Below are 14,999 nucleotides of genomic sequence, written 5' to 3' on the forward strand. Positions count from 1 at the left end.
CCATAATCCATACCCCACAAAACAAAGACAAAAAAAGAAACATTTCTAGTAGCTTAAAATCATTACAAATATAATGTACTGACCATGTGTGCCAGCTTGCATCTTTAAGATAATTTATGGCTATCTACTAAAAGCCCCTACAGATGATAAAACTAAATACCAAGATATGCACTTGATACCACTGTTTCCAATCCGTATCCAACTAAGTACAGTCAAGGCATAGAGAGATGACTAACACATCCTAATTGAATGAACGAAATCACAAGTTTTGAATCCAAGAATGATTTTAAACTCACAAGTGTTTCAACTCCTATTGCTCTGTAAAAACAATAGCAGTCTAATTATCGGTGCCCTAAAATACTGCTAAATAGATGGCTTCAGAATTGACATTTTACATTGATCTTAGCATTCAAGAAATGAAAATTCAAAAACTACACAGAATAATACTAAAAATATTTCAGCAAAACAGGTACCTAATCTAATACGAAATAAAGAAATGAAATTAAAGGTAAAATTCTAGATTACATAAGGAAAACAGAAAAATTAAGCAGTGCGAATAAGAGAAAGCAGCACTCAACCCATTGAAAGCATTAATTTGTTCTCAGCATTCTCCTAACATTTCCTTGATACATTTTCCCTTAAAGTACAGCACCAACTTTTCATCTCAAATTCCAAGTCAAACTCCAACAACATGCAATATCTAAATATCTCTAGTATACTAAACACTTGTGGGGGATGCAACATTTAGATTCTTGCCCATTTAACAATCATTCTAAACCTCAAATATAGTAAATTTGAATTAGAAATGATGAATTGAACTGACACAACACACAACTACCATAATAATGCGGTCTAAAACAAAAATCCGCTAGAGGCTCAAAAATCAGAACCATACAATCTTGCACAGAGCCACATCAAGCAGCAATTTCTAACATCAAACACTAATCCAACTCACACAGCCTTCTTAATTATCTTAGCCTTTACACTTTTCGTAGCCTTCACATCCCCTCTCTTCTTCTTCTTCTTCTTCACCCCCGACTCCTCATCCTTCACAACCAATTCACTTCCACTCCCCTCAATCAAACCTCCCTTAACCCCCTTCCCAACAGACAAGCAGCCCTTCTTTGACTTCTTCTTCCCATTGGCACTCAACTCATTAAATACCAACTTCTTCAATTGCTCAACACCACTCAACTCACTCGAAACCCCTTTCTTCCTCTTCTTACTCACCATCTCATCTTCACTATCATCGTCATCACTCGCCAATTCATCTTCCATCCCAGCCTCCACAACATTCTCATCCATATACCTAACCTCATGAATCCTCCCCTTCTTCTTCTTCTTCTTCTCCGTCCCTCCCTCGATCGAATCACTAACCTCACCATCCCTCTCCTTCTCCTTCTTCTTCTCCTCAACCTTAAATCCCTCAATCTTCAACTTCACATCAGGAACAGTCTGGTAGACCGGCAGAGCCACGCTCTCCAGCAGCTTCAAATGCAGCGACCTCACATTGCCCCACTTCTTGGGCACAACCTCCACAATCCCCTCAATCGCGGCAACGACATTCTCCACAATCTCATCCCTCTCCATCCTCACCTTGGCAACCCTAACCACACTACAGGTCCCCGTCCTCATGAACAGCATCGCGGACGAGCAGGCCCTCTCCACCTGCTCCTTCCAGCTCCCCTTCTTCAGGTCCACCGGCACCGGAATCTTCCTCTTCTTGAAAAAACTCTTCCCCAGAAGCCGCGGCAGGAGCGGCACAATGCTCTTCTCTGCAAAAAACAAATCATAAGAATCGCAGAGTTTTCGCTTCGCCTCGAAGGGGCGGTAATCGGAGGCGAGTTTCGAGAGCTTGAGGACTTTGTGGACGGGGATGGATTCGGACTGGATTTTGGCTTGGGCCTGGGCTTTGGTGACGCGGGCCTTGTTGGGCCGGTCGTCGAGGATGAGGCACTGCTCGGAGAAAGGGGAGATGAGGGAGTGCGGGAGAGGAATCTTGTGAGGGTTAACTCGGGATTTTGAAGGGATCTTCTTCAGCGTGAGGATCAGGTACACGAATTCTTCGTCTTCGCCCAAGAGTTTTGGTTTCTGAATCTCCGATTGGGAGCGGCGCCATTGGAGGAGAGCATCGACGGCTTTGGATACTGTCTCGGGGCTTACGTTCTCGGAAGCCATGAGCGACGTCTAGGGTTTAAGGAGGGAGATGAATGAAAGAGTAATTAGGGTTTAGTTGGTCAGAATTGGGATATAAGGGGTTTGACTTTTGAATTAGGGCTGTGCAAGAGTGTTTGTGGACTTGGGATAGGCCTATTGGGCTTCATAAATATAGCAATTGCACTGCCTCTTTTGATATATCCACTCCTAGGCTACTGCTTCCTGTTGCTTTCCCCACTCCCTTTATGTCTTCCAGAATGACAAATCCAAAATGTAAAATATACATTCCATAATGCACTCTCTTTTTTGGCTTCTAGAATGACCATTCCTTAAAGGTTATAAAAAACATTATTAAAAGAGCGTATGAAGCAATTTGGGTAGTGTAGGAAGCAATAACCCTACTCTCATTTGTTAATTGTTAATTGAAGTTATGGTAATGATAAAAGTTATGGTAATATTTTTAAACGTATACAGGGTGGTAGTATAATATTTTTAAATTTAAAGGACTTAATATAGGAAAATAAAAAAGGTAAGATTATGTATAATTATCCAACCCAATTTAATAATTCAACATTCACTATAAACGATTTTTTTGTCTCTTAAATAAGATAAAAAAGAGAGAGAGAGAGAACTTGCTATTATAATAATCTATACAACTAACAATTTTACTAGCCTCATTTAAACTCATTTTTAATTATATGCCAAGTTGTACATGCACATGTATTGAATCTTTTGTTCTTAATGATATAATACTATAAGGTGTGACTGAATAATAATAAAAATTATATAATAAAGATTACAAATGCAGCCAAAAGTTGCATACTTTAATTTGCTTTGTTTCTTTACTCCCCCATTTGCTTCCAAACAAAGGAAAAATCACTCTCTTCTGAGAATCCAAACCTCCTCCCAGCATAGGATGACTTCTAATCCAAACAAAAGTTCCTATTGCTGCGGCTTTTTTTTTTTTTTTGGTTATAATCTCAAGAGTTTAATATAATGTTTCCGTTTTTCAGTCTTTTTAATCCATTATTTTTCTTTTTTTGGGGGTGTTTTTGTGGATAAATATTCAGATTTAAGTGGTGGTGGGTCAGCTACTATGGCTTCATCTCTGTTACTGGCTATGGTGCTTGTGCTTGATCTGGTTGCTTTTGCTCTCGCTGTTGCTGCAGAGCAGACAAGGAATACTGTGAGTCCACTCTCTTCTTCTCTTTCTTTCTTTGCTTATTTTTTTTTTTGTTTCTCTTTTCCTTAGAGTTTGCTTTTGCTATCATCTTATGATGTTTACTTCTATTTTAGTACTATGGATTTAGTTATCTGAGTCTGAATGGGGAAACAAGAGCAACTATATAATATTCAATTGAATTTTTTTGGATTAATCTTGGTAGAGGTTGATAATGATATTATTAATTTATTTTAGTATGAAAAGATTAGGTGGTTCAGTACTTGTTTATTCGGTTCTCTCTTAAATTTTGCTTGACTTCATACTTCATATGTAAGGAAGGTATGAAAATGAAGTGTTGTCGCAAAAAATGTAAATTATAGTTTTGTATTATTAATTTTAAAGATAAAAGTACAGATGATGTCACTATTAACTTTTAATTTCAACTCTATGGTTCATTTTTTAAAAAAAAAATTGACAAATATGTTAAGATTAGAATACATAATGTAAAAATTTTAAATTGACAAATTATTTTTTGGCTTAAATATTGCTTTTAAAAAAAGAATTAAATATGTTTATAATCTTTATCAAATGAATAAGTTATGATTTTGGTCTTTGTAAAAAAATCATTTGTTTTTTATATAAAATCAGAAAATTTTGATTTTGATCCCTATATAATATTTTTTTTATATATTTATCTCTCTAAAATTTTAAGATTATTTTCCCCCTAGTTTTCTAAAGTAGATAAAAAAAAACTTTTTATTTTAGGAATCAACAAAAAGTTTAGAGCTATCACAGCTAATATAGTACCACAAATGCTAGTGGGTGCCATCGGGAATGATCAATTGACCTATGTTAAACACATTAATGTGTATGACATAATATTAGGAATAAAAGCAAAGATTTTTTTTATGATAATTAAAATTAAAACTTGCTTATATGGTACTAGGCTAAAACACATTTAAGACTTACTTTTTTATCTGATTATATGATTTTAGAAAACTTTTAATCTTGATAATTGATATATGGTTGTATATTTTATATTTGTCTTTCTCACCTCTCGTATAAAAATGATTTTCTCACTAAATACATCTGTTATATGTCATGAAAAATAAGAACAATGAATGTTAATTATTAAATTTTATTTGAATAGTTAATATATATATATATATATATATATATATATATATATATATATATATGAATTTTTAAGTGATCTATAATCATATTACAATTGTATAGAATCCTCTACACATGATCTTTGCCTCCTAAAATTTCTCACCCTCACATTGAATAAAAAACTTATTTGCTCGGGGAGAAACAAAGGAGAGGGTAAGAAAAATAGAGGGGAAATAGTGTTGGTCTCCTAGCTCCTATGCTCTACTTTAATTCAAATATATCCCTTCTATTTTCATCCTCTCTGTCAAACAAAGTGTGAAGTAGCATTTGGTTTGTGTGGACAGAGCAAAATGAAAAATTCTAGGTTCTCCTTGGTTTCATCTTTTAAGTGGAATGAATGTATCATTTTTTTAATCACATGTTCTGTTTCTATTTTATTATTATTAAAACGTACTAGACATAAAATAGAACTCAGATGTCAAATTCCATATGATTCTAACACATTACCAAAATGCTGCCGTATAAAAATAAAAAGACAAGTTGCATTACATGAAGATAGGTTTAAAACAGAAAAATGTTGTTATTTTATGTAGAGAATTATGGTTTTACTTATTGCTATTTACCACTTACTTAACTCCAACATTCAAAAGGCCTTTTATTCTATTCCTATTTTTACTTCATCTTCTATCATAAAGATGTCTACCAAAAATACTAAATTAATAAACTTAAAAACGACTTGGGCTCTGTTTGAAAGAACTTATTTATAGTTTATTTAGATTTATTTTATGAAATAAGCATTTGTGTAAGTGTTTTTTTATATTTTTCTGTTATTTTTTTCCTTATGTGGCAAGGTACCGGGAGCAGTTCCATGGCATGAGTATAGCTTGCATTACATGTCTCAAGATAACCTTGATCTCTCTAGTCTCTAGTGAATGTGGGAGCATTATTTCCATCTTAAAAGATTTGGCAGTTTAACCAACTTGTACCTTCAATGTTCTCTCATGATTAGATCCTGAATTTTACTTCTAGAAAATCTAAAGCAGAATAAGTTTATGATTGTTGTCTGACTCTGACAACACCATTAGATAGGGGGAAAATCTAACGTAAATTTGAATTTCAATTCATTAGTTGCAATGTATTCAGAATTCCAAGATGCATTATTTCATTTATTTGTGATTTGAGGGAAACAAAGTATGGATTAAAATTTTGTTCATATATACATAAAACATGTTCTAGAATTAGTTTCATTGTGCAGACACACTATTAGCTACTAGTTCAACATTATCTCCATGGATCTGCTGTATTGTTTCCTTGCATAGTAGGTAGGGTGTGATGGGATAAGTCAAAACTGGAAACAAATTTTTGCAGTGTTGAAATGGGTTTACTCAAGTGTGACAATTAGTTCTTGTATGTGACAGGTCTCGTTATGGTGGTAACTAGATGCATGTGCTGTGGGAGAGCTATGAGACCCAGTGGATCAAGATCATGGTCAATTTGCTTGTTCATATCACTAGCCGGTATGTGTTAATTGCTAAATCCCAGTCTTAAAAACAGAAATTATATGTTTGCTCTAAATTATTCATTTGTTGATTTCAATTCACAGAAACAATTGGTTTATTTAGTTTTTTAGGAAATGTTTTTTCTGTTTCTGTTTTCTATCTTCACTAGTAATTATAAAAATATCACCTTATTTTCATTTTGTGGTCAAAGATTTTCACTCTCTATCACCTTATAGCAGCATTGTTTTTCTATGATTTCTAGCACACATATTAAAACAAAATGAAAATAACACTGCATTATCAATTTATCATTATTAGTGAAAATATACAACTAAAAAGCACATATTCTTACAAAAACACAGAACATAATACATACACAACATATATAATTTTTAGAAGAGTGTCACCAACACACTCTCTATTAGCTAATTGTTTTTAGAAAGATTTTTTAAATAAGACGTAAGATCCACCACATTTTTGTAATTTTTAGTAAATTTCAACCAATAAAAAAAATGCTCAGTATATTTCTAACTTTTTTTATTTTATTGTTAATATTTTTTAGTATTTTATTTAAGATAACTTCTCTAAAAGTTAAAAAGATGAATATTGTTTTAATAATACTAGTGTGTGTCTATTCATATGGAGGTGGTGTCACCTCAAGAGTGTAGAAGTATCCGCTTAATTTAGTTGAACATCTAATGAAAATGTTGCGGAGGTGTTAATGTTGAAAATGTGTTTGACACTGCAACACTTCAAACAAGAGAGATGTTTGTATTTGATACTCTCATGTAGGATCACAAAGCACTTCTTAAGCTCAAACCGGACAAGCTCAAAGGCAACAACATACAAGACATGATATTGTTTTCCCATACATGTATGATCCAGGGTGACATTTATCATTGCTGCTTCGTGCCTTCTAGCGGGTTCTGTGAGAAACATGTACCACACAGAGTACCGTGATCCCATCATGGGAGAGAGAGCACCTTCATGCCAAACCTTAAGGAAGGGAGTGTTTGGAGCTGGAGCTGCCTTCATTGTTTTCACAGGCATAACCTCGGAGCTCAATTATGTTAGTTTTTCAAAAGCTAATAATAATGGTCCCCCTCCCTATGCTAGGGACACTGGTGTGAGGATGGCCAATTTGTAGTAGTAGTGTGGGGAAATTAATTAGTTGTTTGTAATGTTAAGTTGGATGTGAAAGCCTACTTTGTAAATTTATTGATATATAAGTAGTTAAAAATAAATGTTTAACAATCAATTTATTTTTCATAAAATCACATTTTTAACATTTTCTTTAAAAAAAATTATTTTTTTAATTTGAATTGAGTACGGCAAGGGATACCGATACCCAATGACTACAGGATGAGATAATAATTTTTAACTTATCTGGTGATATGAGGACATATTGTAAAGTCAAGATCGAAAATTAGAGAGACAATATTCGTACTCGTCCCATACCATTTTCATGTCTACTTCATATCAATATATAGCATAGTGGTAAAAAAAATAATAACAAAAGTTTAACGTAATTTAGAAAGCATTAAAAATGACGGATATATATATTACGAGTGTGAGTGCCAGTGGGATAGAATCGCCAACCTGTTCCATTTTCTGTTTAACGTAAGCAGTGAACCTTGAGCCTACAAAATACACATACTATAGGTTGCGTGGATACAATTAAGTGGGAAACGTCGTTCAATATATGGCCCTTGCATGTTTTTCATTTAAGAGCAATTTGTTTTACCTTTATTCGTTTCAAATTTGTTTTGAAAGATTACAAATTTACCAAATGTTAATTTTTAGAGTCCAAGCTCTACTTTATTTTAAAAAAACGAAAATATTTATTTAAGAAAATATATGCATAAAATAATAAAAAATTTCTTTTTCTTTTTGGGTAGCTATGACCACCCCATTCACAAACAAGGAACCACCTCTGCTTGTTATAGGATGAGAAAAAGAGTGCATAGTGATAGATACTAGTAGTATGGCAAAAATATCAAAAGGGGTCCTTTTTATAAATTTTTTTATCAAAATGGGTCTGTTTTGAACTTATTTATCGTGGGGGTCTTTTTTTTTTTTCAGGTAGCGTTATCGTATCAGGCGCTTTCCGCGGATTGACGACACGTGGAGGGGTTGCAATTGGACGTGCCCACATTTGGCGCCATGTGTCGCGCCCTGCACGCTGGCGCGCTTGGTCGCGCCTAGCTGGCAGGCGCGAGTCAACGCGCTGCTACTCGAGGCGCCTTGGGTCACGCCCAGGGCCCAGGCACCTCAAGGCCTCCCCAGCTTCCCCCCCACACCCCCAGCCTCTTCCCCCCACACCCCAGCCTCTTTATAAAAAAATGTTTTAAAATGTTTTTATAAACTCTAAATTTTAAAATAATTTTAAAATGTTTTTTCAATTTGTATGAAAGAACTAAAAATACATTATTTGTTTAACATTTGTACTTTGGGTTTAATTTTTTATAGACTCTAAATTATATATTTAATCAAAAATTTTAATTTTTTTTCAATTTTTATTATTAGTATTATTTGTTATTTTTTTCCATTTTATTATTTTCTCTCTTTTTGAAGTATATATAAGTACATTTTCAATAAAATAAATTTTCACTTAAAATACATTTTGAAATCCTAAAATGTTTTAAAATGCTTTTTGATTTGGCCATTAAATTACGTTAAAGATCACTTTTGTTTTATGTTTGCATCATAGGCCACCAACTTTTTTGTAACTTGATAATTTAATATTTGGTTATAATTATGTGTCATTCACATTATCGTTATTTATTTTTATTTATTTTAAAAGCATTGCACAATAAGATTGAAACGTTAAAGTGACAATAATATAAAATTAACATGGAAAAAAACCATACAAATTACATGACAATGTTAAAACATGGAAAAAAAACAATACAAAGTACATGAAAATGTTAAAACATGCAAAAAAAATGTAAACCCATTATTAATCAATCATCACTATGTCTGTGATGCCGCGACGAAGTCCCACATGCCCGGTCCCAATTTCTAGCTGCCCTATCAGGATTTCTTCTTCTATGATTCGCCCTTTCATCCACTTGGTCAGCCTCGGCAGAGAAATCATGACGTAAATCGACCCCTAATAAGTCGTCCATGTCGAGTATATCTCCAGGTACATTCCATGGACCACCAAGTGGGGCATTTGGGGTTGATAGTTCACCACTTTGGGTAAATGAAGGAGTTCCTGTTGAAGGAGGAAAGGACCCAAATATGTCTGCCAAAATATACCCTGGTTGAAAATCATGTGGGTATGAATACATCGACGACATCTGCGACGGTTCTTGGGTGAATGTCAGCGGTGTGTAATACATTTCATGTTGTCGTTCTGGCATCGGAGGCAAATTGTATGTTGCTGCATCAATAGTTTTTCGACATCGCGCTAAGCCTCGAGTCTCCACACTTCGTTGTAGTATATTAAATAGTTGATGTTCAAATTGTGGCTGAGAAGGGGGAGCATCTTCATGTGCCTCAAGTATCTTATCCTCTTCGTCAGACAAAAGAGTGATCTTCTCGATACATGGCAGTAAATTGTCAAAAGTACAAACCCTTCTCCCAACAGGCAACATCATAAAATGTAGTGTTTCAGCGATTTCACCCTGCATAGAAAATAATGGAATAGTAATTAAAATAATCTTCAATAAGTGCAACATTTTTTTCTAAATTATAATGAACAATGTATACCAATAGTCCTCTTCTTGCATGTTTTGGGTCGACATAAACTTTTGTTTTACGCCTGTACCACCTCATATATTCAGAGTTCAGACCAAGGGTCCCTGTTTGTGGCGACGTTTGCTCTACTCTCCTTTCATAGCGACTATTCCATTCATGAAGCGCGGGTTGCATTAGTTGCATCCAATTTCTTCCTTCCTTTCCCTTTAATGTCAAGTCATGTATGTTGCTGGGTTGCATTACTGGGCCCGAAATAGGTTGTTGCATTCCAAATTGTCTCATGACTCTATCCGACTGGTGTCATTTCACTTTTTAAAAATAAATAAGTGGTACGATACATGTCCATAATACAGACCCAATAAAATAAACTTGGCTCAAATTCATTTTCACATGTCCAGAATAAGGGACCCAGACAAACTGCATATAAAAGTTAAATTTAATAAATTAATTAAGAATTACAACATCATTTAATAAATAAACGTTAAAATTGTTACCTCGTCGCGTTTCATGACATCTAATTTACGACGAAAATCAAGTAAATTGTCATTGCCTATGTGATGAAATTCACCTCCCAACCATCTTCACAAAAAATTAAATAACAAAATAAAATGTTACATAGAATAATGATTAACATCAAACAAACATATTTATTAAAAATCAATTAAAAATAGTAAAGAAAAATATACCTGTAGGCAAGTGGTGCGTTTTGTTGTTGTGGAGAAATAAACGACGGGGCTAACGTTGGGCATCGTTTCCATGCCCACAATTGAATCAAGAGAGTGAAATCGCCTATTGATTTAATATTATAGTATGCACATCTCTCTATAAAGGTTACCCAAAAGAGCAACTCCCCACGCATAAGTGATGCACTCTCCAAGGTCTCTCAAAAATTGCAAATATCTCATTGGCACCCTTTTTACTGCTTTTGTCAACAAACATCACCCTTCCTATGAATCTTAAGATCCAAGCACGAGAAAATCTTTCAAGCCCTTGTTGGTTGCCTATAAAATCATGAATATTTGCAAATTAAGAAGCCAGTCAACTCAATCAAAGTGAGTTCCCATCAACTGCATCATCGTCAGGCATGACACCCAATAATTCATGACACAACTCAAACCAGTCAATATTTGTAACACCAGTTAAAGGTCTTCCATCCACAAAAATACCAAGTAGCACAGAAACATTTTGAAGTGTAATAGTTGTCTCCCTACACTTCAAATGAAATGTATGTGTTTCTGGTCTCCACCTTTCACTAAAAGCATTAACTAATGCTCCATTTACTTTCAATTGCGCCAATTTCATTATCAGGTACAAACCCGAAAGTTGTAATAATGGAATAATTTCGTCTAGCGGTGCTTTTGTATGATTGTACAATGGTGTAGCTCGTCGGATTTTTAATATCCTTTCGTTAACACCATTCCAAATATGCTGTAATATATGATTTTTTTGCATCCACAATAAATCATCCTCTACTAGTCTAGATGCCACATCATAATGATTAGAAGATAACGAACTTGCCATATTAAAACCCCTGTATAGAAGAAAATAAATTAATAATCACACATATCATAAATAATAAACAAAAAATAACGATATATTTAAATACATTTTACTAATAATTTTATTATAAAAAAAACGATATTCAAAATACTCAATTAATTAAAAATATTAACACCATTAAATGTATATAAAAAAACACATAAATTCAAGTCATCCATATAAATAAATAATAACAATAATAATTTCATTAAATGCGACAATAAAAATATATTGGATATATTTTTAAAAATACAAATATAATAATTTTAAATATTTTTAACGATATATTTAAATACATTTTACTAATGATTTTAATTTAACAAAAACGATATAATATATCCAATATATTTTTAAAAATACAAATATAATAAAACAAAAACTATAAAAATTACAAATAAAAAAAATAATAATATTATCATAAAAAATATTTAAAAAATACAGACACAAATCATCCATATTAAAGAAATTATTTTAACATTAAGGCGCCTGGACGCGCCTGGGCCCTGGGCGCGACCCAAGGCGCCTCAGGCAGCATCGCCAGTCAACGCGCCTGCCAGCTAGGCGCGACCTAGGGCGCCAGCGTGCAGGGCGCGACACGTGGCAGCCAGTCGCGGGTGCGTCCAATCACGACCCTGCCATGTGTCGCCAATCCACGGAAGGCGCCTCCTTCGTTAACGCTACCTGCAAAAAAAAAAAAAAAGACTCTCACGATAAATAAGTTCAAAACAAACTCATTTTGGTAAAAAATTTGTTAAAATGACTCCTTTTGGTATTTTTGCCCCAGTAGTGTAGTGTGGTTATCAAAATGGTCCAATCTTTTTAACTGCCCTAGTCTTTATGTACCTATTCCAGCATTCATTTCCCTTCCAATCAATTGCCATCTTCGGCAAAAGTACCAGTTTGGTGTCATTTTAAAAACTATTTACCAAAAGGGGGCTGTTTTGAAACTATTTACTGGGGGGTCTATTTTTATTTGTATTGTGCCAAAGGCAGGGGCGCAACTCAACTGGGAGCTGACACGTGGCATGAATTTGTTGTGCCAAAAACTTTGCGCAATGAGTTGCTACACATGCAGTGGCGCAATCACTTTTAGTCAGCATAGGTGCAGGGTAGGGGCGCAGGTGCTGCACAGGATGCACAAGAAGCTAGTACGCATGTGAGGTGTGTTGCGCCAAACCTCATGTAGCAATACTCATTCCCCATTTATAAAGTGAAAATGCATGCCATTTGCTCACTTCTTCACTTCCGGCAAACACTCTTCAGCAGCTTCCTTCTTCCTTCTTCCCGATAAGTAATTTTTACTCCCTTTCATCCCGAACTTGCTCTCTCTCTTGTAGTTTGATATGTCTTTCATAATAATTTTAGTTTATATTTTTTATTATTACTAATGACAGTTACATATATTAAAATAGGTGATATTATTTTCAATTTGTTTTTTTATTGTTAGATATAATACTAACGTTATAAAATTAAAAGTTAAATATAATTTTACCTTGTGACATGCATGATTCCCAATAACACATTTTTAGTTTTTTTTTAATTTTATTTCACTTCTAGAGAGGCTAGGAAAAATTACATTTGTGTCTCTATAGTTTTTATAAAATAAAATACAATAAAAGAGAAAGATAAATAGAAAATGAGAAGAAAAAAAAGTGATAAAAAGAGAGTGGTGGATAGTGTTCAATATGGTATGTGAACCACGTGAAATTTGTAGATTTCATGAACAAGTCAGTGAGGTAAAAAAAGAGTTCTAGTCTCGGGATTTGATGAAAATTTTTTTGTATTATTTTAACCTTAGCTTGTAAAGTAACAAACCTGAAGAAATAACATTTGTATGTAGGTAAGAGTTTTCACTACTAGAAGATGCATGATCTACATCGGTCACAATCAATGTTCTACAACGGTGCATGACCGTTTTTGATTATAATGATGTTGAAACTTAAAAATTTCAACATCAGTCCATAAGCGAACGTTGTAGTAAGGTGTTTTTTTTCTAAATCGGTGCTATACTAATGACTGATGTAGAAACCTTGGTTCTGCTTTTTGAGGGCGGATTTTCTACATCGTTTTTAAATTAAGCAACGATGTTGATCTTTTATTTTCTACATCGTTTTTAAATTAAGCAACGATGTAGTAAGTTGCGCTTTTTACATCGTTTTATAGAAAGCAATGATGTTGAATATGGGACCGACGAAATGTAGAAGCAGACCAGGGAGGGCACCACAGAGGTTTTCTACGAAGGAGGTTGCTAGCTAGGGCGTGCTCACAACAGATAGGAAGGGCAAAGAGATAAAAGGTAATGGCGCAGTTTCTAAAATTTTATTTTAATTTGTAAAACTGCAACAAGGACGGTGATTTCTTAAAAAATGTTGTTGTATTCTGTCAAATACAAAGACGTTTTTCACTACTCAAACGTAGTCATTTGAATTGCTCAAATACGACATCGGGCAGCACCAAAAACGTTGTCGTTAAAGTCAGGGTATTTACAAAAATGCCACCGGTACATATTCAACAACATTGGCATAGCACCGATGTTATTCTGATGTCGTGGAAATGCTTTTTTATAGTAGTGTTTATGTCAATAAATTATCCGTTTCAAGATTTATACAACATCAAATGGTCCAAATAGTTAATTAGTTGCTATTTATTTTTAAAATTATTTGGTGCAGTTCATGAAAATCATTCCTTGTACCAAATACCACTTCTGTAATCAAGATTAACTCCCCTTACCTCTCCCACCCTCAATAATACATGTGGCCATAGTATTAGTCATAATAGAAGTGAGCTATGACTTGCAAACTTTACATACGTACAATATTAAGAGTTGAAATCCTAAGCTGTTAATTATCTTTTTTTCCAGAATTATTCAGAGTTTGAATCCTAATATGTTAATTATCTTAGAAAATCATTTACTATTTTTATATATTTATGTTAATTTTTTTATATCATGTTATGATATATATAATATAATTTTAGCACCTTAATTTATATCACGTTATGATTCTAAAATATATGTTTTTGAAAACTAAAACTATGTTAATAGTGGCTAGTGGTTTCTATTTTTAATATTTTTTAGATTTATATACTGTCATTATATTATCTATTTTGTAATTTTTAATTTATTTTTAATCATAATTGTTTTTGAAAATAAGACAGCCTTTTATAAGTACGACTTAAACAACGTATAAGCAGTTATCAATATATATCTAAATGTAAATAATTTATTGAATTTAAAACTCTTACAACATAAACTCCTATATAAAAAATATTCATAAAAACTTAATGAAGCTATTTTTTAAAATGCATTATATTGTATTTAAGCCAGTCATAAATAGACATAGATTATTTAAGTTCTATTAAAAAATTAGACTTAAATAAACTCATGGTACCTATAAAATAGGGAGATATTGATTTTGATATGTCTAAACTTCTTGTTTATTTTTTTTTATTATGATACTTGACAATTTTTTTTTTAAATAGTTATCTGTCATTTGAGAATTTTCATTAACGTACTGATGATGTGTGGCTAATGAAGTAGCACATCAGGTAGTCTAGGTAAATTTAATTATTTTTGTAATATGCAGTGTATTTGATATGGCAAGTTCATCATTCTCCTCATCCAGTTTTGATGTGATATGTGGACCACGTGAAAATGATGTGTTGTGGATGCAAAAGCAACATGTGTCCCAACATATTTGGAACGAGGATGCAGATAGAAAATTAAGAATGAGGCGAGCGATTCCAACTTATCATGGTATAGAACAACCATCGGCAGAAATTATTCCTCTGTTACAGCAGTCTGGATTATACACAGCAATAAAATT

General features: G+C 33.4%; 2 protein-coding genes across 3 annotated transcripts; one reads left to right on the top strand and one right to left on the bottom strand.

Moving 5' to 3' along the window:
* Positions 1-581: 581 nt before the first annotated feature.
* On the bottom strand, positions 582-2,240 carry LOC114388472 (ribosomal L1 domain-containing protein 1). The gene has a single exon (XM_028348976.1). The coding sequence runs from the start codon at positions 2,176-2,178 to the stop codon at positions 952-954; it is 1,227 nt and encodes a 408-aa protein (XP_028204777.1). The 5' UTR covers positions 2,179-2,240; the 3' UTR covers positions 582-951.
* Positions 2,241-2,985: 745 nt separating this feature from the next.
* LOC114387760 lies at positions 2,986-7,208 on the top strand. Of its 2 annotated transcripts, none has more exons than XR_003661403.1 (3): positions 2,986-3,343; positions 5,854-5,952; positions 6,727-7,208. XR_003661403.1 is itself a non-coding variant. In XM_028347961.1 (3 exons), exons 2-3 carry the CDS (start codon positions 5,876-5,878, stop codon positions 7,079-7,081), a joined length of 339 nt encoding a protein of 112 aa, XP_028203762.1. In that variant the 5' UTR covers positions 2,989-3,343; positions 5,854-5,875; the 3' UTR covers positions 7,082-7,208. The 2 variants fall into 2 exon arrangements, 1 of the variants encoding a protein (XP_028203762.1); XM_028347961.1 differs by having other exon boundaries at positions 2,989-3,343; positions 6,820-7,208.
* Positions 7,209-14,999: the final 7,791 nt, after the last annotated feature.

Source organism: Glycine soja, chromosome 15 (assembly GCF_004193775.1).
Source record: "Glycine soja cultivar W05 chromosome 15, ASM419377v2, whole genome shotgun sequence".
In the NCBI taxonomy this organism is placed as follows: domain Eukaryota; kingdom Viridiplantae; phylum Streptophyta; class Magnoliopsida; order Fabales; family Fabaceae; genus Glycine; species Glycine soja.